General features: G+C 29.7%; 1 protein-coding gene across 1 annotated transcript in view; it reads left to right on the forward strand.

Annotated features, from left to right (window-relative positions):
• The window catches only part of LOC148301980 (soluble guanylate cyclase 89Db-like), a 67,316-nt gene extending 49,861 nt beyond the window's left edge, over positions 1-17,455 (forward strand). The window contains exons 7-17 of the mRNA XM_088272375.1: positions 640-777; positions 3,998-4,102; positions 4,939-5,050; positions 5,273-5,384; positions 7,993-8,100; positions 8,815-8,983; positions 10,479-10,631; positions 12,982-13,135; positions 13,911-14,020; positions 14,670-14,756; positions 15,497-17,455. Coding sequence (XP_088128501.1) covers positions 640-777; positions 3,998-4,102; positions 4,939-5,050; positions 5,273-5,384; positions 7,993-8,100; positions 8,815-8,983; positions 10,479-10,631; positions 12,982-13,135; positions 13,911-14,020; positions 14,670-14,756; positions 15,497-15,610 — 1,362 coding nt within the window. The 3' untranslated portion in view covers positions 15,611-17,455. The remainder of the gene's footprint in view (positions 1-639; positions 778-3,997; positions 4,103-4,938; positions 5,051-5,272; positions 5,385-7,992; positions 8,101-8,814; positions 8,984-10,478; positions 10,632-12,981; positions 13,136-13,910; positions 14,021-14,669; positions 14,757-15,496) is intronic.
• The last annotated feature ends 293 nt before the right edge of the window (positions 17,456-17,748 follow it).

The raw sequence follows: 17,748 nt of genomic DNA on the forward strand, positions 1-17,748 counted from the left end.
CATCATATATCAAAAATTGTAAATTTTCAGTTGTGCATATTTTCGGAATGCTTAGAAAATGTACTATATCCCAGCGAAAGCGGTATATTTTTAACTTAATATTTACCTGCTACAGGGCAGAAAGTGTTATTTTTACATTTTGAAGAAAAGGAAGTGTTTAATTATTTTTTAAATATACAAAATATTTTTCAAATAGAGAAAAAACATTCAGGTTTTACCTAAAAAGATCTGTTGCACAGTAAAAGGTTTAATAAGTGGCTTGATATTTATTTTTAATACATTTGATTATATTCTTAAACTTTATATTTTATTTATTGTTTCGGCATTAACTTTGTGGTAAGACATGTTACAATGATTAAAGAAAACACTTGTTTTTTACCACTTCAGTAAAAAACAAGTGTTTTCTTTAATCATTCTTAAACTATAAAAACGATTTTCTGTAAAATCAAGTTTTTTTTATTTATGACGTTGATTGACGTTGTTGAAAGAAGTGACCGATATGTTGAGATGTAAAAATATATGAAAACCCATATTTGTGAATAATTATTTGGACGCACTCAAAATATTGTCAATATTTTTTGATCAAGAATCTGAATTGAAATTTCAAAAAGAAATAATAATAAAAAATTGTCATTCTAGGTGCGAACGGCGGGAGAAAGAGCTTGTCGCGGTGAAGACGCTGGTCTTCCGAAGGTACCAGCTTATCTGCTGCTGCATCTCTTCCCGTTCGGAGTACTCCTGGACCAGACTATGAAGGTCATCTCGGCTGGTGAAAAGGTACGTATTTTTTGTTGTTGTTGATAAACACCGATAATTGTAAATATATAAAAAGCATTATAATGTATGTATTATAAATACATACGTGGGCTGTTCGATTAACACGTAGCTGTTCGATTAACACGTAGAATGACACATAAAAAAAATATATATTATAATTTTTTATTTATTTAAGTAATAACCCGCAAAGCTCCTACATTTGAGGCTTATCTGCAGGTAGGATAGTAATGATAGGGAAGATAAATGTGGAAAATACATCACAAACAGCCAGAACAATTGAAAATAAATCTTTCTTGAATTTATTTTGCAATTGGCGGGAATTGAACCTGCGACTCAAATGTGTGTATATATATTATATATTTGTATATATACATATATATATATATATATATGTATATATATATATATATATATATATATATATATATATATAAATATATATATATATATATATATATATATATATATATATATATATATATATATATATACATAGATATAAATATATATAAATATATATATATATATATATATATATATATATATATATATATATATATATATATATATATATATATATATATATATATATATATATATATATATATATATATATATATATATATATATATATATATATATATATATATATATATATATATATATATATATATATATATATATATATATATATATATATATATATATATATATATATATATATATATATAACGTGGTAATATTTTCCTTTTGAAAATTAAGTGTAAATAATATGTAAAGTGGGTGTATAATAATAAAATAAACAATGTGTTGCTTTGTAATTAAAGTTTATTCTTAATTTATCTTTATAATCATTTTTATATCTATCTATCTATCTATCTATCTGATTCTGACAGTTAATAATATTATCGGAAGTCTTTTGTTTTATTCTGAGCGACGCATGCGGCATCTGGTGGTAGAACTGTTTTATGTAGGTACTTTTTGTAAGTACTTAATAAAATGTATAGGTAGGTACCTAGGTATTTTATTACATCTCCCCCCTTGGGGATGAAAATTCATAGTAAAATTTTCACTCGTCCTCGGATCATCTTCTTGTAGTGAAGGGACTGGTATAAGTTTAGTGATATGATAAAGTTTTTTTTTTATTTTTTCCTTCTTTTTTTTCTTTCTTTTTTTCTTTCTTGTTTTTTTTTTCTTTCTTTCTTTTTTTTTTCTTTTTTTCCGTTCTTTTTTTTCTTTCTTTTTTTTGTATTTTTTTTTCTTCTTGACCCTTTTAAAGTAGACACAGTTTTTCTCAATCCATTTGTTTTTTTCTTTTGAATTCCTTCATTTTTATTCAGATCTCTTAAAGTATCTTCTAATATAACCAAATGTACAACTTTTAATTGTTCATCTGCATTTTTATTCGATTCTAAAACTGGGTTCCGGCTTAGACAATCTACTTCTAAATTTTTCTTTCCTGGAGTATATTTTATTTCATCTTTCGTAGAAGTTTTTTCTACTTTATTTTTATTTTCATTTTTCAAGCACTGTTTCTGTGTTATTTGTATGTCTTCATTTTTATTCTGATCTTTTAAAATATCTTCTAATTTAACCAAATTTACAACTTTTAATTGTTCATCTGCATTTTCATTCGATTTTAATACTGGATTCCTGCTTAGACAATCTACTTCTAAATTCTTCTTTCCTGGAGTATATTTTATTTTATCTTTCGTAGAAGTTTTTTCTACTTTATTTTTATTTTCATTTTTCAAGCACTGTTTCTGTGTTATTTGTATGTCTTCATTTTTATTCTTAATCTTATCATCCTCTTTTGTTTTAAACCAGCACGTTGCTTCAGAGTGATATCGAGTTCCCTTATTTAAATTTTCACAAATCTTACATGGACTTTTATCTTTAATTTTATCACTAGTTCTTAGATTTCCACGTCTTCTTTGATTATCTTCTAATCGTTTTCTTTGATCATCTTCTAATTTTTCTCTCTCACTCCGAACATATTGTAGTAATTGTTTTAATACATCTAATGTTTCATCATCCATTTCCAATTAACAAAATTGTCGTTTTATAACGTGGTAATATTTTCCTTTTGAAAATTAAGTGTAAATAATATGTAAAGTGGGTGTATAATAATAAAATAAACAATGTGTTGCTTTGTAATTAAAGTTTATTCTTAATTTATCTTTATAATCATTTTTATATCTATCTATCTATCTATCTATCTGATTCTGACAGTTAATAATATTATCGGAAGTCTTTTGTTTTATTCTGAGCGACGCATGCGGCATCTGGTGGTAGAACTGTTTTATGTAGGTACTTTTTGTAAGTACTTAATAAAATGTATAGGTAGGTACCTAGGTATTTTATTACATATATATATATATATATATATATATATATATATATATATATATATATATATATATATATATATATATATATATATATATATATATATATATATATATATATATATATATATATATATATATATATATATATATATATATATATATAGAACTTCCAAGAATTTGAGTAGTGTGGTTGTCAATAATGGGTAGAATTGGTAAATGTCACAGGTGTGTAAAGTGATCACTTAAACCACCCTATGACGGTCGTAAGCGTCAAGCGTAAGGTCGTATAAAAAAAGGTAAATAATTCCTATAATTGGAGATAATCCACATTTCCCTCACTCCTTTCAACAACATCATATATCAAAAAACTAGATTTTTCAGGAGATCGTTTTAAAAGTTTGAAAATATAATGAAATGTATTAAAATAAATATTAAGCCACTTATTGAACTTTTCACTATGCAACAGATCTTTTTAGATAAAACCTGAATGTTTTTTCTCTTTTTGAAAAAATATTTAGAATATTTAAAAAAAAATATTAAACAATACCTTTTCTTCGAAATGCAAAAACAACACTTTCTGCCCTGTAGCGTGTAAATATTAAGTTACACATATGCTGCATTTCTGGGATATAGTACATTTTCTGGGCATTCCGAAAACATGCACAACTGAAAATTGTCGATTTTTGATATATGACCTTGTTGAAAGGAGTGAGCGATTGGTGAACCAGTATTTGGACACACTGAAAATGTTGTTCTAAATACAGGTGTTTAATTTTTAATAACTACTTTACTTAATTATTTATTTCAATCTTAATTCTCAGATGAGCAAGAGAATTATGTTTGATGGATATTCTTTTTTGATATTCCAGGTAGTGGAAGCCTGGGGAGGCGGCAGAAAACATTTTCTTGGGCAACAAGTCACGGATTTGTTCCGAGTCAGGCGTCCCAAGGGAGTGCCTTTCACTTTTGAAACGGTAAGGAATCTTTGATAATGGCATCTCTTATCCTTCCCTCATTTTCTTGAATTCCCGCCCTAATTTTAAAAGAGGCTACTCTCAAATTCTCTTAATCTCCAAACGGTTTAATTTATGTTTTAAATTTCAATTCAATGTCTTTAAATTATGTTAAATATCACGAAAATAAGTATTTTTACGTATTAAAAAAGTGATTAAATTTTATAAAATAAAATAACCAAATGAAAATTTACAACGTTTTGAGTGTGTCCAAATACTTGTCCACAAATGTATTATCTATAATTGGAGATAATCCAGATTTGTGAACAAGTATTTGGACACACTCCAAATGTTGTAAATAAATAATTAACTGGTCAAATTAGAAGCTAAAATAATAAAAATGAAAATGATATTTTCCGGCGTTTCTTGTGTGTGGTCTTATCCAGGATTCGGACTTCACATACTAATATAAGGGTTTCTGCTCAATAAAAAGCTTCTTTTCATCTCACCAATAGATGTCTCTAGTGAAGTTCTAGTGATTCAAGAACAATGTTTTAAAATTGGTTCATATATATAGAACATCCAAGAATTTGAGTAGTGTGGTGGTAAATAATGGGTAGAATTGGTGAATGTTACACGTGTGTAAAGTGATCACTCAAACCATACTATGACGGTCGTCAGCCCCGTAAATGCCCAGACTTCCATATTCTTCTTAATTTTTGAGAGATGTCAGAAAAAATAATATAAAATCGTAACCACTTACGTCACTAATGTAAGACGATATCATTTCCAAAGTAAATTGAATTTAGTATAAGTAACCATCAAATTATTTGTTAAGTTTATTTGTTTTTATTCAGGTGCGATACTTGCAATCAGTATTATTTGAACTAGAACTCGTACGCTGCACCGCGGCTGCTCCCAATCAGGAACCAACACCATCTCCTTCTAATGTCTGCGATTTTAGACCAAGTAAGTCAGCAATTTTTTTGAATTTTGTTGTTGAAAAAAGGTCTCAATTCACGTAAAAATACTAGTATTATTACATGAATTGAGACCTATATTCAACAACAATTTTTATTGTTTTTTTTATTATTTATGTCAGACACTGGCTTATTTACCCTACGGATGATATCAGTACCTCAAATTGAGATGAAACATCTATTGTTTTTAAATGGAGTATTTGATTTAAAGGTACAGGAGTGTTGGATCGTCGTGGAAGTCAAGGCGCCCGCAGTATTCTTCTCAAAGGGCAGATGCTCTTCATCAAAGAGATCAATTCACTGGTCTTTCTATGCAGTCCATTGTAAGTAAAAAATACAAATATACACTAATTCATAAGTCTGCAAAGTGTGGCTCCGAAGCCGCATGTTGCTTTTTGACCTTTTAAGTGCGGGTCCAGCACAAATATCCGCGGGAAGGATCTTCGACTCGTGCTAAAAAAATTCAAGCATGAACCTCATTAAAAACAAAACTGAGAAATCGCCTTATTGACGAGAATCTAGAAACGTACTAAAAATAACGACATTTAAACCTGTCTTGATCAAACTTTCAAAGGAGATACAAGGACATTATATCGACAGCCCCTACGTAAAGTACTCTATCTGAAAATCTGTTACTTTACAGGAGAGAGCTTAGAAGATTTTTTCAACGTATTTTTTTCGTCCGCCTCCGTAGTGTAATGGTCAGCACGCTCGGCTACCGTTCTGGAGGTCCCGGGTTCGATTCCCAAGGGGGGTAAAATAAATATAAGTGATTTTTTCACTGTCATATTTATTCAATATTACCCTGGACTGGTACCTGAAGCGGAGGGCTGATCACCTTTCCTTCATGTGTAAACGATCAAGATAACACTGCGTTTATATGACGCAGTGCCCTATGCACCATTGGGGTGCGGATAAGGGTTTTATATATTATTATATATATTTTTATATTAATTAACGTTTCTATCCGAAATTCTAAACTAGTATTATGCATTCCAAAACATATAAAACAATGTATTAAATCGTTTTAAAACTTTATGCTTTGTCAAAATTAAGTAGTTAGCGTTTTAGGAGTTCAGTTCATTCTGAAAATTCGATGTACATAGCGTCTTATACGCCTGAAAACTAGACGTAATTTATTTTATATTTTTTATTTGTTTATATTTGTAGATAACGGTCAGTTTATAACATACACCAAATATCTCAAAATTGACAAAAATGTAGTTAGAGCACTTTACGTAGGGCACGTCGATATGTAATGAATAGTGTTCTTATGGATACCTTACATTCAAAAGATTTATTATGAATTAATAAAATCCTTATTTAAAAAAAAAATAAGCACATTTCGCTCACTCCTTTCAAGAACGTCATAAATCAAAAATCGTCAATTTTCAGTTGTGCATGTTTTCAGAATGCCCAGAAAATGTACTATATCCCGGCAAAAGAGACATATTTTAAACTTAATATTTACCCGCTACAAGGCAGAATGTGTTGATTTTGCATTTTGAAGAAAGGGTATTGTTTAATTATTTTTTTAAATATACTAAATATTTTTCAAATGGAGAAAAAACCTTCAGATTTTACCTAAAAAGTTCTGTTGCACAGTAAAAAGTTCGGTAAGTGGCGTGATATTTATTTTGAATACATTGTATTATATTTTTAAACTTTATGACGTTCTTGAAAAGTATTTTGATTTATGACGTTCTTGAAAGGAGTGAGCGATGTATAATACCACTTTTGGAAACAATAAAAGTATTAAACACTGTTTTCTTATTTTTTTTAATAATCAATTTTAAATAATCCACGAAGTAAATTCTGAATCAATAAATAATATCATAAAATCTTTTAATGTGTAAAATTATGTTTTATTGAGTGTGCCCGTAATTAAATAAAGATCTATAATTATAATTCAGGTGTACTAAAATTGCGAACTGATTTGAACCCCAAGAAAATAATTTTTAATTTTTCATAATATCACTTTTTTTGTATGTACATGTATTGCCCTAGCTAAGGTGCCTTGAGTATACATATATATATAGGGGATAATATTAAGACATACCGCACACATTCCATGTACAGAACTTGGGTCTTTGTAGATAGCCGAGTTGGTATTTTGTAATCTCGTCTACTGCACTTACTCTCAGGGTCTGTGTAAACTTGATAAATCCCGAGCTCTACTCAGAAAACTTTCCAATTTACATACTAAGAGTATTATGTATATAAATCCCTGCAGCTTTTCTAGAAAATTCCGTATATGTAATAATACTGAATAATTTATCTAATATTTCCATATTATATAAATCATATACGAACACCTATGTGCGTATATCGCACCCGCTTCCCCCGTTAATAGTGCCACAAGTCTAAAGCCGCTTGCGCACTACAGGGAATTTTACCGTCCGGCAGTCCGGTTTTGAAAAATTAAAGCAACTACGACAGTATAATGTGATCGAATTTGTGTGCAACGTGTTCACGCACCGATCAAGAGCACCGATCCGAAGAAAGATGGACAAAAGCACAAGCCAATAATCGTTTTATCGCTCTAACTGAATTGCCGGACGGTAAAATTCCGTGTAAAGCACAAACGTTTAAAGTTTGTGTACTACACGAAATTTTACTGTCTGGCAGTCCGGTTTTTACGGTCCGGTGTAGCATGAAAAAATGGATGATTGGCTTCTGCACTAGTCCGTCTTTCTTCAGATCGGTGCGCAAGCCATTAATTTTTTTTTATGTTACCGTAAAAAACCGGACTGCCACACAGTAAAATTTCGTTTAGTGCACAAGCGCTCTAGATGTGTGATTGTGAGAAAAATTTCATTGAAAACTTTTGTGATTTTAGTCGCAGTTTTTCAATTAAAGTTTGACAATACTGACGAATTAAAGGGGATAAAAATACAAGGATAAAACGTATATAGAAATATATTTTTTCAGGATTAATAATCTAGATGAATTGCCTACAACCGGGTTGTTCTTAAATGATCTCAACTCTCATGGATTATCGAGAGAGCTGGTTTTGGCAGGATGGCAACATTGTTCAAGGTAATAACCAAACACAATAATGCAACATTTAAGTATAGCGTAGAACGGGGCTTCTTTAAATTTGATGTGTTACTTGAGTCCATTACCAAAAAATATTTATATCTGTAATTGGTCTACAATAATGAACGTATCAACATGATTCATTGTTGTACGTTCATTATTGTAAACCAAATACAATTTTTTTTTTGTACTGGGCTCATGTAACATATCAAAGTTCAAGTAGCCCCATTCTACGGTACTATCTAATATTTTGTACAGCATAAAATAGTATTATCCCTTAAGCACTCTTTTAAGTTTTTTTTAAACATAACCACTGTTATAGGTCTCAGAGACTCATACCAGACCAAAAATAAAACTGAAAAAACTATCCACAAGAATTTTTTTTACCAATTTTCTTTAAGTTCAATTTTAAACAACATAAGTATGGAATTAAGAGACATGCAAAATAAAAATAAGAATTTACAGGAACTTTTTGTGACAGTTAGTCAAATACACTTTTTCGGAAACATTGAAATGAAAGGCGGAAGTCAATAAGCATGCTGTCTGCCATGAGCATTATTGCATGTGTTGTTGTAACGTTCACAAGATGGCGTTACCATTACGGACATTTATTTACATTTATTTTTTTTTAAATAAAGCATGGTTTTACCTGCCACAGGTACAAATATAAAAACATACGCGTATTCGAATGCAACTTTGATTAATTTGTTACAGGTTAGAATTGATGTGTGAAAGAGCTGAACAGCGTTCCGATGAACTGGAAAGATCCTTGCAACTTCTGGATAGATGGAAAAGGAGAGGAGACGACTTGCTTTACTCCATGATCCCCAGGAGCGTCGCTGATCGTCTCAGGAAGGGACAGTCCCCATTGAGCACCTGCGAGGTAAAAATTTACACTTCACTAGTTCTAAATGAAAGAGAACTTTTTTCTTCTTCTTTAGTTGGCTTATATTAAATTTAAAACAAATTATTTTTTGCACTTAATTTACATCAAATATATATTTACATCTTCTTACAGTAAACAAAACATTTTTAAAATTCTTTCAGACTCTTTTCATTCTTCATACGTAGAGGCATTTCATCGTACATTTGAAACCCTTATACATTAAACAATTTTGCGACTCTGTTTTTTTTTTTCAAAAATGTTTTATTTTATCCTTATTTCTAGTACTGTGTTCATGATTTTTTTTAAAAACTATTTTATCCTTAAAATATTTGGGTAATTTACCTTTCAAAAATTTATATTAAAAGCATATTATATATTAGTCTCTTTTTTATAGGTCCGCGGTTTTATAGTCCGCCTCCGTAGTGTAATGGTCAGCACGGTCGGCTACCGTTCTAGAGGTCCCGGGTTCGATTCCCAAGATGGGTAAAATAAATATAAGTGATTTTTTCACTGTAATATTTATTCAATACTACCCTGGTTTGGTACCTGAAGCGGAGGGCTGATCACCTTTCCTTCATATGTAAACGATCAAGATAACACTGCGTTTATATGACGCAGTGCCCTATGCACCATTGGGGTGCGGATAAGGATTTTATTATTACTACTTTTTTTTATAGGTAACCAGTGGAGTTATTATCTCTAATTTTTTTCTATATTATTTTTATTTTTTCCATATTTTTATCTATTTTTCTTAAGTACTATTCTCATTGCTTTATTTTGAATAATCTCTAATTTATTTAAATAATTTGATTTAAAATTGTCTGCAAGAATACATGTGTATGTTACATATAGGCACAAAAGAAATAATTGTTCAGGGGATACTCGCAAAAAGTCAATTCAATAAACGACACATTTTTAAAAAATTAAATTTGAAAAAATATTTTTAATATTTTTTTTAACTCCTTACCTTTTCATTACTCTTTTCTTTTCAACCCCGTTTATTTATTTACTTATTGACTTGGCGTTTAATTTGTAGAACTCCATTTTAATTTATGTATTAATTTACATTCGACATTCAATAATCGACATTCGTTTGATAATGCCCTAACAAGGCGAAACAATTGTCACAATATAATTTTTTATGTGTTTTTTGTTAATAAAATACAACTTAGTTGACTCAAAAAATCTGTGTTTGATTTAAAATTAATACATAAAACCGTTTATTTATTTTGAAGAATAACTGATTTTTTAATAGAAATATGGTGTTTTAAGAAAAAAATACTTTAAATTTCACCTTGGTTTAAAGAAAATAAGTAGTGGGGTATCGCATATCCCGCATTAATGGGGAAAAAAATATATTTGAAACTGTGATATCGAAGGAAGTTTGCATTTGACTTAATATTTTTTTCAATTGTATTTTCTCGGTAAAACTTTAATTAATGGATAGATATTACTACAATGTGACTGCCGAATCAGTTAATGATTTTTTCAGTCGTTCGATGAAGTGTCCGTGATGTTCTGCGCCCTGGAAGAAGTCCGCGCCACCAGCAATAGAACACGACAGCAAGTCATGGATACTGTCTCTGTCATCAATGCCGTGTTTTCCTGTTTTGACCAGCTTTTAGACCATTACAGCGTGTATAAGGTAAACGGAAATTCGAATGCCTACAAATATATCATTAACTATTTTATACTACAACTATCATCACACCGTTTCACTGAAGGGGTAGGCAGAGAGGATGGAACGCCATACGCGTCTATCCTGACATACATTACTAGCTTTCTTAATATCCATACATCTAAATATGTAGTTACACATGCTCTTCGGTTACGTAGATTTTGACACGATCAGATTTTACGTTCTGATTGATCGTCTTTTTGGCCGTCCTCGTTCTGTTCTCCCATTCACATTTGCCAAAATATATTTTTTTAGTCATTCTTTCGCTATCCATTCACTCCACATGTCCACACCACCTTAAATGAATACTTGATTTATTTTACTATGATTTTTTATTCTTATTTTCTATAATCATAAAAAAATAATGAAATTGTAAATATTCAGTTTTTATCGAGGTGATTCAAAACCGAAAATGTATTTAAGCAGTTTAAAACCACTTTTGGCGTTTTAAAAATGTGAAATCATTAAAAATGAAGAATTGATTAATTTTACAAATATTTTATTTTTATTTTCTATAATCATAAAAAAATGTAATTATAATTTTCACGTTTTCAACACGAAAATAAAATCCTTTTGAATTTTTTCAAATTGTTGATTTCAAAAGACTGAGTTGAATTCCTTGAATTTTATTCCATGAAAGTGATATCTACATATTATACACGTGTATATTTTCTTTCGTCTCTGATTCTTGTCCAATCATACTTTTTACAAAGTGACAACCTATTTGTGATTCCACAAAGCGCTCCGAAGTCGCGCAGTCTCCTCGTTATTTCGAAATATGATATGAATTTTATCTCCGCAAATTTGTCAACTAGAATCCTTCTGGAAAGAAAAATGATTGGGTATTTTTTATAAACCCAAGGACTCGCACATATAAATTTTTTATCAAATACAAAGGAGAAACCATGTTGGAAAATATCTATACGTGACCTCTAAATTATCATCATAATAATAATTTTGGATAAATTATATAGCGCCATTTTATACGTACTACATCAAAAGCTCTTATATACGTGTGAATTATTATATGAAAATGATAAGGCTATTTAATGAATTTCGCAGTAAACAAAAATTTAAAGGTACGCAATTTTAAGGCTTCGCAGATCTTCAGTATTTTGAAAAATTACGTTTTTTCCGTGTTAGAATGTTATTTAAGAAAATGCCTTAGAAAGTACATTTGTCGAATGTGACAACAGAACGAGGATGGCCGAAAAAGACTTAGATCAATCAGAACCTAATATCTGGTGGTGTCAAAAGTCTGCATAATCGTAAGGTCATGTTACACTGGATGTATGGATGTGAAAGAAGCTAGGTGTGAATGTCAGGACAGACGAGAGTGGCGTTCCATCCTCTCCGCCCACCTCTGAGAGGAAACGGCGTTATGGTAGTAGAGTAATACATAGTAGTAGTAGAATTTTTTTCTTTTCTACATACTATTCTCCTCATACCTATTCGCTGATCATTTCGACTCCAGTCCCGACGGCTTTCAAGTATTTGAAGTCCTTGATTCTTCAAAGCTTCCTCGATCTTCCTCTGCTTCTTTTATGAAACTGCATTAGCCTCTTAAATTTGTTTTACCGTTCTTTCTTCACTCATTCCTTCCACATGTCCAAACGCACCCTCCTAAATTTTATCGTTAATGCTTAGCTCAGCCTTGCGTTATTTCCTTATTGGAACATCTATCGTGGAGTGATCGCATTTTGACATCAATCAGTCACTTTCATCTCTCTTTTGCCAACTTCACGCTTCACTTCCATATATCAGAGCTGGAACCGGGACTTATTTATTTTTATTTTATTTTTTTATTTGTTCGGGAATTGTACAGCTTTACAAAAAAAAGTGTATAATAAACAATAGTTACACTAACAATAATAAACATTACATTACATTAACAAAAATAGTTACATCAATAAAAATAAACCCAATTAAACAATTCCAAATTTAAGTTTTAATAACTATTAAAAAACAATCTGAGATTTAAAAAAAGGGTATGGTATAAAAAAATAGATTTTGCGGGAAGGAGATGGAAAGGAGAGTAATTAATGAGGGTGGTTTATGATTTTTTTTTTCTAGGTGAGAAGTTTAAAAATATGAATATTTTTATAAATATACATACACACGTAAACATACACATACATACACACATACATACATATATATACATACATATACATATACATTACATTTACAGAAAAAAAAATTGTCATGCTCCGTTTACCCCCCACCCATAACATAACTAGGTTATTGGTAAATATGGTGGACTTCGTTGAGTACTGCCAGTTAACACCTCTAATGACTTAGTATTTTTTCTCGTAAGGTGGAAACAGTCGGTCAGGTGTACATGGCAGTGAGTGGTGCCCCAGACGTCTCCAGCAGGCACGCTCAGCACGTGGCTGACGCTGCTCTCGCCATGCTCAAAGCTGCCAGCGCTCTGCGCAGGCCGCAAACCCTTCAAGTGCACATAAAGATAGGTGAGACGTTCTCAATATTATTAATATTACAGCATTTACTTCGTGATTAGTCATATCACTTTTATTTTTCGGTGAGCGATTATGTTTATGTATTTATTTTTAAATCAAACACAGATTTTTTGAGTATATTAAGTTATATTTTATTAAAAAATACGTAAAAATTAATATTGTGACAATGGTTTATGGCATTCGTTATGCTGTATATATTTATATATATGTATATATATATATATATATATATATATATATATATATATATATATATATATATATATATATATATATATATATATATATATATATGTATATATGTATATATATATATATATATATATATATATATATATATATATATATATATATATATATATATATATGTATATATACAATTTTTAATAAAATATTTTTCTGGGATTAACCTACATCCACCTTCGTAGTGTAATGGTCAGCACGCTCGGCTACCGTTCTGGAGGTCCCGGGTTCGATTCCCAGGGGGGGGGGTAAAAAAATAAGTAAAATAAAATAAATACATAAGGGATTTTTTCACTGTAATATTTATATAATAGGTATTACCCTGGACTGGTACCTGAAGTGGAGGGCTGATCACCTTTCCTTCATGTGTTAACGATCAAGATAACACTGCGTTTATATGACGCAGTGCCCTATGCACCATTGGGGTGCGGATCAGGGTTTTACATACATACAACCTACATGAGTGTGATCATGTGTAGACCAAGCCATTACAGTAATGTGATGTTTTTAATGTATTTTTCAGGTGTCCACAGTGGACCGGCTGTAGCAGGAGTTGTCGGTTTGAAAGTTCCGAGGTATTGCTTCTTCGGGGACACCATCAACACGGCAAGCCGGATGCAATCCAGTGGAATGGTAAATATTTGAAACATATATTTTTTTATTAGGTCAGGATAATCGATAGTCCGCAACATATTTTTTTTTAAACCCAGGTAACATTTAACGTCATTGAATTTTTGCTTAAAACACTGTTTTTGTGTTGAAAAAATAAATTTTTATTCGAAATAAACATATGGTTTTGAAATGAGTTCTTGAAAGTTAAGGAGTTGAAAAAATGTGTGTAATTTTTTTTCCACATATCGTAGTCGTACAGGAGAAAGTGACCAACTGACAAAACGTAAAATGTTCAGGAGGTCTATTTAAGTCACTTTTGCTTGGCAAGAAAATAAACAGCAATGCAGTTAGTCATTTTTATACTTCTAATATATTATACTTCAAGGTTTAAAATCCTTTGGGATATTTTTCAGGTCAATATTAAGCTAGTAAGATATCAAATAGTCAATGATCACGTTTTTGTAAAAAAATGTCACTTTCTCCTGTATGACTACGATGTATTCAATAAAAAATCAAATTCCAATAGAATTTTTTTTTTAATATTGTGCGCGGGCACGTCTGGCTCCTCGCGGAGACATTCGCTAACAGAATTGTATGTTTGCGAATATCCCCTTAAGAAATTTTAGAGACTTGTTTTATTTTTAATGGCATCTTCTTCTTAATATTATAGATTGGTAGAGTTCACATATCTCGCGCTACTGCTGACTTGCTACCTTCTCAATACGTAGTCAGACCAAGAGGGCTCGTGGCTGTAAAGGTATTATTATTTTTAAATATTTACTACTACTACTACTACTACTACTACCATCACGCCGTTTCCCCGCAGGGGTAGGCAGAGAGGATGGAACGCCACACTCTTCTGTCCTGACATACACTCCTGGCATCCTTCACATCCATACATCTAGTCATACATGCCCTCCGATTACGCAGAATTTTGACACCGCCAGATTTTAGGTTCTGATTGATCTGATCGTGCCAAGTCTTTTTCATATTTATGAATACTTTTTTCAATAAAGTTCAAAACATTTTGAGTGTGTCTAAATCTTTTCGGAGTAATTTTTACATTTTGACATCTGATCTCATTGCAAAAATAATGCAATATTAGTTCAATGATGGGCAGAATCGTGAACAGTGTCGTGATGTGGTCCCGTGGTTAGTGACACGGACTCTTAAGTCAGAGTTTTTCGGTTCAAACCCACTCTACCACAATGATACCTATTTCTAGTAATGAGCCGCTAAGGCTCACAGGAATAGTATGAAATTAAAAAGCTTATGTAAATAATTAAAACACAAATATTCCTCTTTTTTATTTTAAACTTTACACAAGCGAAAGTGAAGAAAATGTGCGTTGTTTTGTTTTTATAAAAAAAAAAAACTAAATGTTTTCTTGGTTTTCTTATACAGTGAGAAAACGTATTTTGCATGTATATTTTTGTATTTTTGAAGTATTTTTTCGTTTAGTTGTTCAATGATGATATCAATTTGCTGTTTTTTTAGGGCAAAGGTGAGATGGAAACTTTTTGGTTGGACGGAAAGACAGAGGACAGTAACTCAGTGGATAGCGAGCTATTGAAGAGTATGCAAGATGTGTTGACGGTCAAATCAGACTAAACAAATCAATGATAATATTTTTATGTTTTTTCCTGTACAAATATATGTCACTAAAATTGTGAAAAGTTGCATAAAAATGATTTTTTTGTTTTTGATTTTTCTTTCAAATTGGACGTTTTACGAAGCGAATTAATCGTTATATTTTATTTTATAAGAAAATTAGAATTTTTCAAAAATATATTCATACTACTACTACATATGGTGTCAGTGTGAATTCCTGCCAACAAATTTTCAATTTCAAACTTCAAAATTTTAACTTAGCTTCACATATCGCTCGCTTCTTTCAAGAACCTCATAAATCAAAAATCGTAATTTTTCAGTTGTGTATGTTTTCGGAATGCCCAGAAAATGTACTATATCCCAGCAAAATAGGCATATTTTTAACTTGATATTTACCCGCTACAGGGCAGAAAATGCGGTTTTTGCATTTTGAAGAAAAGGTATTGTTTAATAATTTTTTTAAATAGATAAAATATTTTTCAAATGAAGAAAAAACCTTCAAGTTTTACCTAAAAAGATATGTTGCACAGTAAAAAGTTCAATAAGTGGCTTGATATTTATTTTTAATATATTGTGTTATATTTTTAAACTTTAAAAACGTTCTTCTGAAAAATCAAGATTTTTTATTTATGACGTTCTTGAAAGGAGTGAGCGATATGTGTCACAATGGATTTTTTAGAAAAAGTGGCATTTACCAAGTAAAACATAAAATTTAAAAAGATTTATTTTTTTGTTATTTTTTCCTTTTCCTCCTCTATTTCCTTTTATTTATTTATTTAAACTTCATGTACAGAATAGAAAAAAGTACATTGGCGGACTTATTACTAAAAAGCAATATCTTCCTAGCAACCAAAAACAGGCAAGTGATATTGATCAAAAAGTTTGATACCATATACTTATAGATGTTTACAATCAGAGGGTAGATAGTACTTGAACATTTTAAAAAACATAAATAACAAATTGACATTAAAAAAACAACATAAATTACAAAATATGATAGCAAGGAGGCCAAAGGAAAAGGGAGTTTAGGGAAGGAGGTAGAGGGAAAAACTAAGGGAGGAGGGTTGATGGAAAGTAAGGATTTTAATGATTAATAGTAGTGTCTCAGACGTTTCTTAAAAATTATTAGAGAAGGTGCATTTTTTAACTATTCCCTGCATATGTATTTTCTTTCACTCTCTTCTTCACTTAATAAGGAAAACAAAATCCTAACAACATAGGTACATGCAATTTTATGTACCGAAGTTTTATTTTAGTACGTTATAACAAATTCATATTTTTTTAAATTTATCAGTACTGGTATGTATCAAAGTATCACGATGTAACTGTTACTATTTTTTTCCTGAGATTATATTTATTGACATTCATCAATTAAGCTGGACGAATCGGCCCCAATCGATTTTTCCATGTATTTCAATTTACATATATTTTTCATAGATAATTTTATTAATAGATTGGATTGAATCATTTTATTAATAGGTTGGATCAATTCTATGTGCATATTATGTGTGCGTATTAATGTGTGTGTATGTGTACTAGTTATATTTCGATGCTTATATTGAAAAAAAGTCGAAACATTGTAAATCATTTATGTATAAATTTCTGATGTTAAACTTTTGTCCTGCGCTGTAAATTAAAAATGTTATAAATAACAACGTTTATCAAAATAAAATAAAAAGGAGTACTTTTGTAAAATAGGGCTTGATGTTTTGAGCTTATGGCTTGATAGAAATTGTATTAAATAAAATATTTTGTATTTACCTTCCTTCAAGCAAATATTTTTTATTATATTTAAAAATAGAAAAAAAAACATATTTATTTAACTCTATTTTCATAAATTTATTGTATTCTAATGACAGATATTTAAAAATGTATATATATATATATATATATATATATATATATATATATATATATATATATATATATATATATATATATATATATATATATATATATATATATATATATATATATATATATATATATATATATATATATATATATATATATATATATATATATATATATATATATATATATATATATATATATATATATATATATATATATATATATATATATATATATATATATATATATATATATATATATATATATATATATATATATATATA

This window comes from Brachycentrus maculatus, unplaced genomic scaffold (genome assembly GCF_059751285.1).
Source record: "Brachycentrus maculatus isolate JH-2025_06_01 unplaced genomic scaffold, ASM5975128v1 h1tg000495l, whole genome shotgun sequence".
NCBI classification, from domain to species: Eukaryota; Metazoa; Arthropoda; class Insecta; order Trichoptera; family Brachycentridae; genus Brachycentrus; species Brachycentrus maculatus.